Source organism: Rasamsonia byssochlamydoides (genome assembly GCF_041956645.1).
Source record: "Rasamsonia byssochlamydoides strain NRRL 3658 unplaced genomic scaffold VTN77scaffold_76, whole genome shotgun sequence".
Lineage (NCBI taxonomy): Eukaryota > Fungi > Ascomycota > Eurotiomycetes > Eurotiales > Trichocomaceae > Rasamsonia > Rasamsonia byssochlamydoides.
Genome location: NW_027192459.1, coordinates 113,047 through 128,227, shown reverse-complemented (window position 1 = coordinate 128,227; position 15,181 = coordinate 113,047). Strand labels below are relative to the sequence as shown.

Genomic DNA, 15,181 nt, shown 5'->3' with positions numbered 1-15,181 from the left:
GCGCATCAAAGCTTTCCTCCGTCCTAAACCACAGGTATCTCATCAGCTCTCCAGCTGTTCATTAATGACCTTATCACCTATTCATGACCTATATGCCACGACCTTGATATGACCGTCATTCAGTTACGCGGAAATTCGTCTTTAGCCCTCCTAACCCTCGCTCTATTCGCTCTATTCTTTCCGCTTCGCTCGCGCGTTGGCTGAGCGTTTATCCCTTTGGAAAGGACCTTTATTGATTTTTACCGACTTCAGTGACTCTGGATTGAGCTCCGGGCGTCTCTTGTCACCATGCAGTTCACGGAGGAGCAAGCTGCGGAGGTGAAGAAATGGGTTGTGAAGAGATTGGAGGATATGTAGGTTTTTTTTTTCTCTCGAAGCTCCTGTTGTCCTGGAGATGCAGTCTTTTAGCTCGTCTTTGCGATTACAGAGCTTTATGGTTCTAATAACTTTTGCTGTTGCAGTTCTGATGCCGATTCTGACGTCCTGGCCGACTATGTCCTTGCCCTCATCCGGTCGGATGCGCCCGACGAGGAGATCCGAAAGGCATCGATAGAGAACCTGGAGGACTTTTTAAAAGAAAGTGAGTCGAGTCGCATATGCTACGCGTCATCGCTGGCTTATAAAATCGACGTGTATATTGACGTGGTGTCCTCAGATACCGTCCCCTTCGTCGACGAGATATTCGCCAGGTACGCTCCAAAGGTTGAACCGCCAGCCCCTGCGCCAGCTCCTCAACAACCTCCCCAAGCCCAGTTTCAGCCTCTAGTCTCACCAGCGGTACCTGCTGCGCAACAACCTCTTCCTTTTAATCCGCCGCTTGGAACTTCGCAAGTCCCCAGTTACGTGCCGAATGTCCCCGCCGGGTTCGACAACTCGAATTATTCTCGCAAGCGCACGTATCAGGAAGGCTTTCAGGGGGAGAACGATCAAGGAGACTCACGTAACCGGTCGTTTAAGACCCCGCGGACGCGGCGCAGCAATGGTGGTCGAGGCGATCGGAATGGACCTTCGCCTGGTCTTCCCAACGCTCAGTTCCCGCAGCCTCTACCTGGATTTCCAGGAATGCCGCAAGGGTTTCCAACATTCAACCAGAATGATCCGATGGCAGCCATGCTAGCGCTGCAGAGTATGGGGTTTCCACAGATGCCAGGGCTTCCACCACTGCCGATTCCAGGTGCAGCTGGCATGTCCGGCCAGCAGAATCCTAGCGACCAGTCTGGGAAGTCTGACCAACCCTGTCCATTCTACGAGACGAATGGGATCTGTTATATGGGAGCTGCGTGTCCGTATAAACATGGACAAGATCCCGTCGTTGTTCCACCAAAAGATGATGGTAAATAGCATTCGATTGTGCTTGTCAACTTGCATTGCTAACTTAATTCTCTTTAGAATACGATCCGACGAACGCGAAAATAATTGATATATCCTCCACCGACGCGTCACGCGGGTCCGACAGGGGTCGTGGACAAGGGCGAGGTCGGGGCGGGTTTGCTGCGAGAGGACGAGGTCGAGCTGAATTTTCGCACGTCGGTCCCACCGAGGATAAGTCGATTACTACGATCGTGGTGGAGAATATACCGGAAGATAAATTCGACGAGCAAGTCATCCGAGATTATTTCTCTGAATTTGGTAATATTGTCGAAGTTACGATGCAGAGCTACAAGCACCTGGCTCTCGTCAAGTTCGACGACCATGCGGCGGCCAAGCGGGCATGGTCCAGCCCTAAGGCCGTATTCGACAACCGGTTCGTCAAAGTATACTGGTACAAACCTCCGAACAAGACGGAAACGAACGGCACGCAGCGGCCACCTTCAGGTACCACCACAAAGGGCCCAGGCGGGCTGCCAATTGATAAGGAAGAGTTCGAAAGGCAGCAGGCAGAGGCCCAGAGACAGTATGAGGAGAGGATGAGAAAGCGCAAGGAGATGGAGGAAGCCCGGCTCGCTCTGGAGAAGCAGCGCGAAGAGCTCTTGAAAAAGCAGCAAGAAGAGAAAGCCAAGCTTATGCAGAAGCTGGGTAAGGCCACGCAGGACGAAACCAATGGCCATCATGATGAGAAGACGGAGACATCTGGTGCAGATGACAACGTGAGCGAGCAGACCAAGAAGTTGCGCGCCCAACTGGCTGCTTTGGAGGAAGAGGCCAAAAGTCTGGGCATCGACCCCAATGCCGCTACCGAGTCACCGTACCCGTCTCGTGGTCGTGGTAGAGGGTATCCCGGTTATCGTGGGCGAGGCTGGTATGCTCCTCGGGGTCGGGGGTATGACCCTTCGTACCGAGGAGGATATCGGGGACGAGGAGCGTTCCGCGGCCGTGGTGCGAGTGTTCTTCGGCTTGACAACCGGCCGAAACGGGTGGCTATCTCGGGCGTGGAGTTCGATTCGGAGAAAGATGAAGCGTTGAAGCAGTATTTGATTGTAAGGCTGGATATCTTCTCCATTTCCCAGATTTTGCATGCTAACTAATGTTTGCTTTTCAGGGCATTGGCGAATACGAATCCATCGAGCCCAACCCAGAGCGTCCAGACTCGCTGATCGTCGCCTTCAAAGATCGCTACGTAGCCGAGAAGCTGGCGTATGGTCCCTCCGTGATCCCATCTGTAGGGAAAGTGCAGTTCTCCTGGGTCCCTAATCCTCCCGCTCAACAACAACCGTCGGCGGCGCCTCGCAAGGACGAAGAGGATTCTTCTTCTGCCATGGAGCAGGACCAGGAGAACGAGCACGAGCAGTACCACGTCAGTAATGAACCAGAGCATTCCGACCCGAATATGCGGAAGGATGCCGCCAATCACGAAGTGGACTATGATGTCGCGGAAGTGGATGATGCATGGGACGTCGAATAGAATAGGGATGATGAAAAAAGAATTTTTTTTCCAAAAAACGCAAGCAATCAGGCAAGCAAAACACTTTTATTCTATTTATTTTTCATGTCGGTAGTCTAGATTTTTTTTTCTTTTCTTTTTTTCAAGCATCTCGAAAGAAAAAGGGTTGCTGTGCTTTGAAATATTTCTTCTGTATTATTACTGTTGAAAACAGGGATCCATGAGTTATGTACTGTACTGTACAGTATGTTATTAATAATGTTATCATCTCATAGATGTCCGTCAATCGGCAATCATTCGCACTGGCTAATTATATTGTTCTCTACGTATGACTAGCACCTACCTATCTACCCACCTACCTAGCTACTGTCTATCTAGTCTTATTGGATATTGTTCGATTGTATTGATATCAGTCGTTTATGATGTGGAGTACGGCCACTGTTATATTGATATAACTATGAGACTTCACGAATATAATAACGAAGGCATACCTAATAAGGGCTTATTTCATGTCAATAATTTTTATTCTACAACTTTATTTATTTTATACCAGGAGGCTTCCCTTATATGGATTATTATCTATACTCCTACATTTTATTCTATCACTATCATGTACCAAGCTTGATCTGGATATTGGTATCGTCAATTATCTGTACAGTATGTACATTAATTACAGTCTGTATCTGGATCCCGATATTGACAGCGCTACGTACGTTAAATATTATTAATTAGTTCAATCTGTAGACAGTAGTAGATACTACATCCTTCCAAGCTTGTCTGTTTACCCACTCTTACAGATACTTATTCATTTCTTGACGATAAGGTACAGAACGAAGATATTTCGTAGCAAGACCTGGACAGACAAGTATTTACTATTTAATCCCTACACAGGAAGTAGATAAAGTGATACTGATTACGACTCGACACCCCCCTCCACTACCGCCCCCTCCAACCTCCCAGTTTTAAACTCCTCCACCATCTGCTCTCGTCACCCACTCCACCCCCTCATGCGAACTGATATACTCTATAATCCGCTCATGCATCAGAATCACCTGCGGATGGATCGACATCGGAAGTACAAAGCTGTCGTACTCGCGGTAGAAGTAGTCGAACTGCCTCTTCCACAGCTTCTCGATCACGTCCGGGTCGACGTAGCCGTGCGTGCTGGCCTGCTTGAGGTTGAGCACGAAGGGCGGCCAGTCGTCTAGGTGCCAGTTTGCCGGGACTTCGACGATCGTGCTTGCACGGATTTTGCTCATTGGTTTCATCCAAGAGGAGGCTGGCAATGCGACGTTTGTTTCGGTCCAGGTCTCGCTGCCGGAGGGCTCGTAGTGGAGCTGGCAGTCGTGGTGCATGAAGGAGTGGTCGTATTCCTCAGCAGTCAGTCAGCAGCAGTCCGCTGTTAGCTCTCTCTCTTTCTTCTTCTTCTTCTTTCCCCCTCCCCTTTGTGATGGTGGTACTTACAATCCCAAACTCCTCCAGCAATCGAATAGCTTCCTTCGACGTATCCCATGCCGGCGCCGTCCATCCTTTCGGCTTCTTGCCCGTAAACGCCGTGACCACCTCGATCGACTTTGCCAGGACGTCGCGCTGCTGCTGCTCACTCAGTGTGGAGACGAATTCGTGCGTGTATCCGTGCAGGGCGCTGAAGATATATCCACACAGTCAATCAGTCAACCCATTCAATCCTATCCACAAGCTCTAAGAGCAGATTTATTTCACATTTCATGCTCCCCATCCCGCACCTTGGCTAACTGCTCCGGAAACGACTCGATCGAATGCGCGGGCACAAACCACGTCGTCTTGATGCCGTACTTGTCGAACAGCTTCAGCAGACGGTCGATTCCCACTGTCACGCCGAACACGCCGCGCGAGACGTCGGTGGGATTGGCGGGGGCGCCGGTGCGGGTGTTGATCCTGTCGTCAGTATTCAGCGTGAATTGTGAGATAATATTAATTTGAGGGTTTTTGTGACTTGACTTGATTGTCGTTGTGTTAAGTACTGCACGAACATACCATCCACTCACGGCGTCGACATCGATTCCGTAGCTGACGAGGACGCGTTTGACCATTTTGACTGAGTATTGATCTCAAATACTAATCTTGGAGCAGACACAGCGGCTTTTCTTTTCTTGTGTGCAAAAATGATACACAGAGATACTCGGACAGAGAGAAGTCGCAGGTAGATCAGCAGCTATATTCCTTAATCGGAGATACGCCAGTATGGACGAACCCATATGGAATGCTATGTATGCTACAAAGGTATCCACGGAGCCTTCCCCAGCGTTATCACTGAAATATATCACTATCTTATCTCATGGAGATAGGTCACCCCACACCTGCACGCAAGAATGCCACTACGCCGGCCTTTCTGCGTAGCGCCGGACGAGAGCGCAAGCTAGAAGAATTTAATCAGATGGTATGATTTGTCCAGGCAATTGCCGTCATTGGCTAAATGTTCATGCGACCAGAAATCAATCCAACTTTTCTCGACGATTAAATATCAGAAAGCGGGGTTGCCGCTATTGAACCCTGCGGAGTACCTACCTACCAGGTACATGCATGCATGCAGACAACGCTCTGAATTCCGATAGGGGTTGCATGATCTCAACTGGCTGATTCCTAGTACAGGGATTACCGCAGCGATAGCCATATCTCTTAACTGCAAATTAGTTTGGAATAGTGGATAGGCTGGCCTGATAAGAGCAAGCAGCATTATTCAGAAGACGTCCATCTGGAGGCAATATTGCTTTTTGACTCTGCAATGGCGATCAAGCAAATTATGTGCTCGGGTACGCCCTACGACGTACGTTCGAGTGACCAATCATACGAATTCAAACATATATACTTACTCTAACAGATCGGGTATACCCATGGCAAGGAGGCAAAGGCCGAGATCGAGCGAGCAATCGTCTTCTATGCCAGCCTGTTCATGAAGAACAGCAAGCAGACTTGGCCGCAGGTCCAGGGTACAGCACGCAAGTTCGACAACCTGATCAGTGCTAGATGGCCTCGTTACTATGAAGAACTGAAAGGTAAGAATGCCTGCCTCTCCGGTCTCTTTTTCCATAACACTGACTTGACTCAGGCGTGGCAGACGGTGCCCAACGCGATATCCTCGACATCATCGCCCTCAACGTCCGCACCGAGATCGCCTTCGGCCTGTTCAGCGACGGCTGCACCAGTCTGTATTGGCAGGATGAGCACCACGCTTTCCTCGGCCAGAACTGGGATGTGAGTGACCTCTTTCACTTACTTCAAATTCAAATTCTGACGTGTCACAGTGGATGGAAGACCAAAAGCCAAACCTGATCCACCTCACCATCATCCAAGATGGCCTGCCCACCATCAAGATTATGACTGAAGCGGGCATTATTGGCAAAATCGGCTTCAACAGCAGCGGCGTCGGGGTCTGCTTCAACGCCATTCGGGCACGAGGCCTGGACGAAACCCGGCTGCCAGTGCACCTTGGACTTCGACTCGTCCTGGAGAGCACGTCCGCCACAGAAGCGGTCGAGAAGCTCGAGAGTATCGGCCTAGCCAGCTCCGCGCACATGCTGATCGGCGACGCAACCACGGCGATCGGCCTGGAATTCACGTCGTCTACATTCGCGCGACTTCCCGTAGACTCCTCCGGCCGCATTATCCATTCCAACCACCTCCTCCTGCCGCATCCCGGCGTGTACGAATCGCAATGGCTCGCCGACTCCCCGGTGCGGATCGCCGTGATGGAGAAGAACACCGCGGCGGCGGCAGGACAACTCTCATGGCCGGTCTTCAGCCGCTTGTTCGAGGACGAAACCAACTATCCGGGATCGATCTGTCGGGCGCGGGAGGGATCGAGCACGGCGGCCACGTTGTTCAATATCGTCATGGAGCTGCGGGAGAAGAAGGCTGTGATCAGAATGGGGAGGCCGGTCAAGACAGAGGAAACGATCGAGTTGGGGTTTGAAGAGTAGTCAGCACTTGTCAAGAATTACTTATGTTATTGCGTGTATCTTATGCAGTAGTCTTGTCTGTGCCGTAACTTTGCCCTAGCTGTCTTCGTGACCTGTGATACTCACTCATGCATCTGTCTCGTATCCTCCCAGTCATTATCCCCTTCCTCAGACACAAGACCTTTGAAACGTCACCAGTAGGCCTCATCCTGTGTAGATAATGCCATAACCTCGCCTGTTCACCATATCTTCTTAGTCATGCTCGATACGAGCGACACCGGTATATTGATAAGGATACAGGATACTTGCTTATATTCAATTCCATCTCCATAGACCTATGTCATACAGTCAAATTCCAAGTTCTCAAAATGGAGAGGCGGTCTGTGTCGACAAGCTCCTCAGCTCCCTCCCGGCATGCCGCCGGTGTCGACTGAAAAAGCGCCACTGCCGTTCTGCCGTAACTGCTTCTAGACAATCACACATCCAGTTATTATTCCCTCGTCTATATCTATGTTGTCACCCCCAAACATCCTCCTGCCACTTCTGCCCTCTCTTAGCAGCGCGAGTCCACTCGTCCGCCTCTGCACCACTCCACCCCCTCACCTTCTTCAACAGCTCACCGACAGCCTTCTCCACGTCGCGCGCCATTCCTGCTCGACCACAGATGTACAAGTTCGCACCTTCATCTACCAGCAGCCGGGTCACATTCTCATCCAGCTCGACGATCCGGTCCTGCACGTACCGCCGTGGCTGGCCCTCCTGCCGGGAAAATGCCGTCACCAGCCGCAGCACTACCTGTCCATCTGCATTCAGCGTCGCTTGCATCGCCTCCAGCTCCTCGCGGTAGATGTAATCCTCATCGGGTCGGCGGCAGCCAAAGAAGAGGATCATCTCCCCCACGGGTCGCCCGATGGCTTTCAGTCGGCATCGCTCGGACAAAAACGCGCGAAACGGCGCTAGTCCGGTCCCTGCACCGACCATGACCAGCGGACAGCTGGCCCGGGCAGGGAGCTTGAATTTGCTTCTGCGGAGGTGGGCGAGCACCTTGCTTCCTGGCCGCAGCGCGTCAGCGGGGCCGTTGAGGTCGTAACTCAGGCCATGCGGGTGTGGCTTGGATTGGAGACTCTGGGCGAGGTCGAGTAGGTAGTTGGATGCGAGGCCGTGGATGAGCTCGTCCGCATTGTTCGCCACTGGGACGGTAGACACGAGCGCGGTAATGGACGGCTGGCGCGGAGACACGACGCTGCTGGACGAGATGGAGTAGTACCGCGGCTGCATGCGTGGGAGAGTCTCCAGTACATAGGACAGCGGCAGGGCAGACCATATCTCGCCTGGACACGCCAGTTGCAGCAGACGACCCAGGTTGACGTGCTTCCGGCTGATCAAATCAGCATAGGCCTGCTTATGTCGGCCGATCTGGAGAAGATAGGCTTTTGCTTCGGGGGTAGGGGCGAACTGCGTCAGTTCCAGGATGTGGTCTCGGCTGACTGGCGCGCAGATCTCCAGATAGTAGCGAAAGACAGCCTCGACAGTGGTTGGGGTTGGGATTGTGAGTTTCTTCGCGGTGGCTGCTGGGTCCAGCGACTTGATATGGATTGGGATGCTGTGTCGTTGAGAAAGCCCCAGGACGGCGAGCAGACGGTCGACTTCTGCGTCGGGATTGCCCGGCCAGATCGCCAGGTGATCGCCGGTCTTGTATGTCAGCTGCGGTTGATCGTTCAGGTCGAACTCCACGTGAAGACAGTGCCTGTCGGAAGAGTTGAACAGCTGTCTCGCACTGGTGATTGTCAGGCTTCTGACGGGGGAGCACTGAGCAGCAGACTTGGTATGATCGAGGTGGTGGTTGTCTGGCTCTCCATGGTGAAGATCGATCGGTTGAAGAGACTCATCCTCTTGTACTGCAAGCGAAGGCACATATGCCGCCTGTCCTTTCTCTTCGAAACCAAGCTTCTCAGTCAAGGCATGGAACAGCTCGTCTTTCCACGCCATAAAGTCCTCCCCAGTTCCGCCTTCTTTGTCGTCAGCCTTGCCAACAGGCATGAGCCGCTGGGCTCCGAGTCTGTCCAGCGCGTCCGTCACGACATCGACCACGCGGTTATAGTACTTGTAGTTGCTATTGCCAAATCCGAAGGCACAATACCGGAGGTTCGACAGTGACAACGACCGGTCACACGAGTCTTCCTTGGTGATCCAATCCCAGAACTCCCACGTATTATCACTAGGATCGCCCTCTCCATACGTCGAGAGGAGAAAGATAACCAGCGTGGTTGTAGGTATCAAGGCGATCGTCTCCGGATCATAATCAGACAGATCAGCCGCCATAGCGCTGGCCTCATCCTGCCCGAATCGCCTGGGAAGCTCCCTCATCAGCCTCTGCGCGAACCCCTCCGCCGTGCCAGACTGCGAGCCCCAGAAGACGACGATCTTCTTGCCGGAGTCGGCCAGCTTGTGAGCGATGTTCCTCGTTTCTTTCCACGTGGATGTAGCGCTGACGAGTTTCAGCTGCGGCCGTTCGAACATCAAGTGTCGGTAGGGATCGGGTCGGCCCCAGGTGACGCCTCGGGAGAGGTAGGTGGCGCCCGCGAGGGCGATGATGGTTAGGGCGACATAGTTGGCGATGGTGGATGTGTGCAGGGAGGACAGAGGGTGCAGCGCGTCTGATGAGAGGAGATTCCACTGTGATGACATTATGAAGGATATCTGCACCTAAACGCGTATACAAGTACGTGAAGTTGACAGCTAAAAATGGGTTTATAAAGGAACAGAACAGTCAAGAACAGCACCAAAGTCAGAGTCAAAAGAAGGGAGATCGAGATCTTGGAGCTGATCTAATCAGAAATCCGTTTGAGATGCAGAAATTTTGCTCCGATCAAAACATTTGGGCTATATATGAGATAAGACCCTAGCTCATCTAACCAGAAGAGTATATCCTCTCCGCACCAGGACAGGAACTCGGTAGATAGCGGATAAAGTGTCATCCTATTCTTATGGTATGTACGTACATACCTACCTAATAACTAACCGATCAATCAATTTTCCCAGCGGGGTTGGAGGTGGCGCTGCAATACGGTATGATACAATGCAATGCGCAAAGGAGAATTCTTCTATTCTCGGTATACTCTGTACAGTAGTAAAGTGCAAGAGTGGCGTGACGTGACGAATCCAGTAGAATCCACAAACAAACAAGAGGAAGATTAACCTTACCATCTACAACTCTATAACTACATACATACATGCATACATCGTTAAAATCCTAGTCTGACTACGGAGAACAGAGTGTTTGCGGGGGAATCGTTCCTTTCAGTTTTAGGCTTTTTTTTTTTCCTCTTTCGAGTTTTGGTTTTGGTTTTTCTTCCCCTTTCTTACCTTTTGGAAGTATGGTTGAGAATGAAAATGGAAATGGAAAGGTGAAGCTATCGGCGATCAAATCCACTTTCGTGAAGAGAGAAAGAATCTAGATATAACAATGGGGAAAAGAAAGACAGGATAGGAAATTATTCGCGACAGTACTGTAGTCCAGTCCAGTCTTGGAAAGTTAGCCAGCCAGCCAGCTAGCTGAATCCATCCATACAGCGTGCCTGCCTAGGTACCTACCTAGATACTGTACCTGCATTAATATCTCGCCGAACAGGAAATCCTCTCCTCTCACTAAAAACGGGGTGGATTTCCTCTTTCGATGATTGATGATCGCTGATGTCTGTACACTGTGCACGCTGTCTGGGGTCTGGGGTCTGGGGTACTCCGTAGTATATTATTAGCCTAGTCCTAGGTAGTCTAGTCAGTCCAGTAGGTCACCTGATTAGGAAACCCTAGGAAAGAAAGCAAGCAAGACAATACCAGACAAGGCAATCTTAGACTACCAAGGTTCTAATAGTGATGATATGATGGCTTCCAATTTCTCCACAGAGGTTGGTTACTTACTTGCTTGCTTGCTTAGTTACTTTATTTACTTGTCTTTGAGGGTCACACGTAACTAGAAAGGATAATTAATTAAATGTCTTTCATGCGGTTCACGTCTGGATTTAATTGAACTGGCTGATTGATTGGTTGGTTGATATAATAATGCTTAAAATGGACTTGGTACGCCGACAATCCTGGCTATTGTATTTTGACAGGTCTTTGGTCTTCGAGCTTTGACTGACTGACTGACTGACTGACTGACTGATTGACCCATCCACCCGCCCAGTATGTATAGATGGAGTCAATGAAAGGATTTTCTATCTAAGAATTTCATAGAATTTGTACAGTACGTACTGCATGAGAGAGAACCGGACCTATAGCCTGAGAAATGAAATGTGAATGAATATTGGAATGCAAAAGGTCCAAAAATGTGCATGTGGTAAATTGATCGCGAGAAATAGGACTATTCCTTGGCCTATAGGACGCTACGCTATTATGATCATTGACTCTAGTCATCAGTTCTAAAAAAAAAAAGAAAAGAAAAGAAAAGAAAAGAAAAAAAAGAAAAAAAAAGAAAAAAAAGAAAAAAAAAACCAAATCAATCACGCCTCCGCTTTAACTTCAACCTGCCTCTGCCGCCTCCAAATCTTCACCGGCATCTCGCCCAAAATCAAATTCATCGTCTCCAGCCGCTGGAGCTCCCAGTCCGGATGGGGCAGGGCAAACTCGTACCGATGCACGATGCTGGCCACAAGTTTCGTCTGCTCCAAATACGAGATGTTGCGCCCAATGCAGGAACGCGCGCCGGCCGAGAAGGCAATGAAATACGGCTGCAGGACTTTACCCTCTTCGCCTAGCCAGCGCTCGGGGATGTACTTGTCGGCGTCTTTGAAGACTCTCTCGTCGCGATGGGCTACTAGCGCGGACATGCTTACTGATATCCCCCCGGGAACCCACTCGCCTAGAATCTCCATGCCTTCTGGAGGAGTCTCCCGCGGTAGGCCGTGCGATGTCGGTGGGAACAGGCGCAGCGACTCGTCCAGACACGCCCGTAGATACGGCAAATACTTGACCTTGTCGTACGGTGCCACGACCTCGTCTGGCTCCAGCACGGCGTCGAGTTCCTCACGCAGCCGCCGCAGACACCGTGGGTTCTTCAGCAGCTGGTACAGCACGTTCGTGATGGCGATGGCGGTGGTCACGCTGCCGGCGTTCATCATGATGTTGACCTCGGCCACGATCTCGCCCCATTCCAGGTTGTTGGGCTGGCCGTTCTTGTCTTCCATCAGTGCGGAAAAGAAGTCGTCTAACTTCTCGCCCGCTTCGTACCGCTTAAGCCGCTGCGTTGCGCGTCTCCAGACGATGTCGTCCCACTGGTCGGAGGACCGCTGCATGCGTCTGAAGAACGGGATGATATTGATCAGCTTGTTGATGACCGGGTACCATTTGTAGTTCCACAGGATCAGGGACTGTTTGCGCGCGGTCGGATAAAGCGCGTCTCGGAGGTGGACCTCGTAGGTGGTGCCGTCCTTCTTCTGTGCGGTGCAGAGATCGTTCCCATTGTCGAGGAAGCCGAGGCGCTCCGACAGGCCGATATCTGCGATCGCATCCAGGGTGAAGAAGTTGGTCCAGGCCCGGAAGTCGAGCGTCAAGTCCTCCGGGTCCGGCCGGGTCTTGTCAGAGGCCAGCGGCGCCGTGCAGATCTTGTCGAAATGCGCCAGCAGTCGCTGTGCCTTGTCCGTGACCTTGTACTCCCACGTCTCGAGGTTCTTCAGCGCGTACGCGGACGAGAGCACCTTGCGTTTGCGCGCATGCTCGGGCTTGTCGACGACGTCAGCCAGATGGAAATGCGTCCCGGCCGTCACGATGTAGGAGCTGTCTTTCGTGCACTTCGTGTTGTGACCATAGATATCTTTGATCGCGCGGGCGTCGCCATAAGACAGCGTCTTCGGACCTGTTCGAATGACGGGGTATTTCTTGTGCAGTTCAGCCAGGTACTTGGATCGGAAGCCGCCCGCAGCAAGGATCATGAAGGGGATGTACGACATGCCGGAGAAGAGCGACATGTTGGGATATTTTCGGAGGCCTTTGCTAAACTGTCAGGAATTCTGTTTCTTCTTTTATAGGTTTATAAGCGTGACAGAACTCATACGTACCATGTCGGTCTCGAATGTACTCCACAAACGGGTAGACGAAGAAATAGAGGAAGACGAAAACCAGCAAGAGGGATGCATAGGGGGCGATGAGGAACCACATGGTAACGCGTTGAACGGAGATGATTTGTTTGGTGAAATCGAGAGAAACAAAAAAAAAAGAGTAATAATAAAAAAGGGGAAGAAGAAGAAGAAGAAGCCAGAGTTAGGAGCCAGTCAGCAGATAACTGACGAACAAGGCGCAACGCAGCACAACCAAGTATCAAGTCTTGTAGCTGGAAGGAAGAAGGTCAGCCTGCAAAGCGTTCCATCTCAAGTCCCGAGATCTTAAATTATATGCTTTGAAATACCTTGCGGGGAGGAGAAGAAGAAAAGAGCATGACTGCCAGACTATGTAGGTATGACCATACAGTACAATATTTTCCCAAACTGCAGAGCAATTCTGGGACGCGGGGTGGAAGAAGACGTGTATCGCCAGACATCGAGCAGATAGCTGTCGAAATGCAAAAAGGAAGGATGTCCAATTTAGCTGAGGGAGCGAGTTCAGAAGGGAAATCATCTCCGTCCGGATTTCATCCCGATGCGGAGAGAACTTCCTATCTCGACAGTTGGAAATGATCCATGCTCAGTGCTGAAAGTCTGTACAGTATATACATTAGTTCTGGTTAATTCCTGACGGCACAACATCAAAAATCTGGGGTCCCCGGACCAACCCATAATAAATTGCGGAGTTGTACCCCGGGGTGGCTGCTTGGCAGGATGTCATCTCTGTCCGACTACGGAGTATATCAAGACTCGTTATTTCGTGCTTTCCGGGCGGGTCCCAGCAGGATGTATCCAGAGGCACATCTTTTGCCAATTTGGTTATCTCTTTCAATTTGGTTGACTGTGTTGCCCTTTATTTCGCTTGGACAAAACGAACATCTCGGGCGTGCTACTGACTGACCATGGACCTCAAGCCTGATCTATCAAAGACATCCTCCGCAGAGGAAAAAGGTGAAGTCTTTCACAACGAGGTTATTTCGTCCAGTCCGGAGATCGACGACTCAATTGAGACAACCAATCCCGGAAAAGCAGTGTGGTTGATCGCCTGTACGGTATCAATGGGAGGCTTCCTGTTCGGTAGGAACATTCCATGGATTAACTGACCTTGACTGACACCAAGCAGGTTACGATACCGGCGTGATCTCGGCAGTCCTCGTCAATCTCGGCACGGACCTGGGCCAGACTTTGTCTTCCAGTGACCAAGAATTGATCACCTCCATCACCTCTGGCGGAGCTCTCGTCGGTGCAGTCCTCGCCGGGCTGATGTCCGATAAATACGGGCGCAAGCTCGGCGTCTACCTCGGCTGCCTGCTTTTCGTCGTCGGAGCAATCGTCCAGGCGGCTGCCTTCTCCCTGGCCCAGATGACGGTTGGTCGTTTCGTCGTAGGTCTAGGTGTCGGCAGCGCCGCAATGATCATTCCATTGTACATAGGCGAGCTAGCGCCGGCGCGATCGCGGGGACGATTGATCGTGTTCGACAATCTCTGTGTCGCGGGCGCCCAGCTTGTTTCCTACGCGATTGGAGCTGCTTTCACTGGCGTCTCTCACGGATGGCGATACATGGTTGGTCTTGGAGCCGTGCCAGCCTTCCTGCTCGCGGCCACTCTGCCGTGGTGTCCCGAGTCGCCTCGTCAATTGATCTCTCATCACCAGTTAGCAGACGCCCGGAATGTTCTGGAACGGATCTTCCCTCAGGCGACGCCGCAGCAGGTGTCTGCCAAGATTCAACTCATCCAGCGATCCATCGAGGAGACGACGCTGAGCGTTTCGGATCGGAGCCTGTGGTGGCAGTTCCGGCAGCTCGTTACTGTTCCTGCCAACCTGCGAGCGTTGATCACGGCATGTGCGGTCATGGCCAGTAAGAAACTCCTCGCCAGTGTTTACTCATCCAGCCAGACGCTGACAACACAGTATCGCAACTGGGCGGCTTCAACACCTTGATGTACTACTCCTCGACCCTCTTCTCCATGGTTGGTTTCAACAAGCCAGTAGCGGTTTCAATCGTTGTGGGAGGCACGAACTTCCTCTTTGGATTCGTCAATTTCGCATCTATCGATCGATTCGGCCGGAGGGTGGTGTTGTTGGTCACCGTTCCGGGAATGGTTGGGAACCAGCTTTGTATCCACAAAGATTTTTATCTGCTGCTAATGACCAATTTCTCTGTCTTAGTCCCTCTCTCTGGTTGTCGCCGCGGTAGCATTCCACTGGATCCCCATCAGCCCTGACTTGACGGTCCAGACGCACGAGATCAACTGGGCCGGGATCGTCCTTCTCGTCACCATCATCTTCTATATCGGCTTCTATGCCGCCGGGGTGGCTCCGAT

The 15,181-nt window shown here is 51.4% G+C and overlaps 6 protein-coding genes across 6 annotated transcripts; 4 read left to right on the top strand and 2 right to left on the bottom strand.

Moving 5' to 3' along the window:
• Positions 1 to 288: 288 nt before the first annotated feature.
• VTN77DRAFT_8691 (uncharacterized protein) lies at positions 289 to 2,842 on the top strand (the record flags this gene model as incomplete). The annotated part of the gene is made up of 5 exons (XM_069425216.1): positions 289 to 353; positions 462 to 580; positions 656 to 1,333; positions 1,390 to 2,417; positions 2,480 to 2,842. The coding sequence occupies 5 exons, from the start codon at positions 289 to 291 to the stop codon at positions 2,840 to 2,842; spliced, it is 2,253 nt and encodes a 750-aa protein (XP_069274463.1).
• A 941-nt stretch (positions 2,843 to 3,783) lies between these two features.
• VTN77DRAFT_8690 (uncharacterized protein) lies at positions 3,784 to 4,893 on the bottom strand (the record flags this gene model as incomplete). The annotated part of the gene is made up of 4 exons (XM_069425215.1): positions 3,784 to 4,194; positions 4,286 to 4,466; positions 4,544 to 4,738; positions 4,838 to 4,893. 4 exons carry the CDS (start codon positions 4,891 to 4,893, stop codon positions 3,784 to 3,786), a joined length of 843 nt encoding a protein of 280 aa, XP_069274462.1.
• A 245-nt stretch (positions 4,894 to 5,138) lies between these two features.
• Positions 5,139 to 5,483, top strand: VTN77DRAFT_8689 (uncharacterized protein; the record flags this gene model as incomplete). The annotated part of the gene is made up of 3 exons (XM_069425213.1): positions 5,139 to 5,240; positions 5,293 to 5,375; positions 5,453 to 5,483. The coding sequence occupies 3 exons, from the start codon at positions 5,139 to 5,141 to the stop codon at positions 5,481 to 5,483; spliced, it is 216 nt and encodes a 71-aa protein (XP_069274461.1).
• Positions 5,484 to 5,585: 102 nt separating this feature from the next.
• VTN77DRAFT_8688 (uncharacterized protein) lies at positions 5,586 to 6,780 on the top strand (the record flags this gene model as incomplete). Its single annotated transcript, XM_069425212.1, has 4 exons — positions 5,586 to 5,627; positions 5,682 to 5,856; positions 5,910 to 6,055; positions 6,106 to 6,780. The coding sequence occupies 4 exons, from the start codon at positions 5,586 to 5,588 to the stop codon at positions 6,778 to 6,780; spliced, it is 1,038 nt and encodes a 345-aa protein (XP_069274460.1).
• A 4,481-nt stretch (positions 6,781 to 11,261) lies between these two features.
• VTN77DRAFT_8687 (uncharacterized protein) lies at positions 11,262 to 12,915 on the bottom strand (the record flags this gene model as incomplete). Its single annotated transcript, XM_069425211.1, has 2 exons — positions 11,262 to 12,745; positions 12,816 to 12,915. 2 exons carry the CDS (start codon positions 12,913 to 12,915, stop codon positions 11,262 to 11,264), a joined length of 1,584 nt encoding a protein of 527 aa, XP_069274459.1.
• Positions 12,916 to 14,120: 1,205 nt separating this feature from the next.
• VTN77DRAFT_8686 (uncharacterized protein) lies at positions 14,121 to 14,798 on the top strand (the record flags this gene model as incomplete). Its single annotated transcript, XM_069425210.1, has 1 exon — positions 14,121 to 14,798. The coding sequence occupies one exon, from the start codon at positions 14,121 to 14,123 to the stop codon at positions 14,796 to 14,798; it is 678 nt and encodes a 225-aa protein (XP_069274458.1).
• Positions 14,799 to 15,181: the final 383 nt, after the last annotated feature.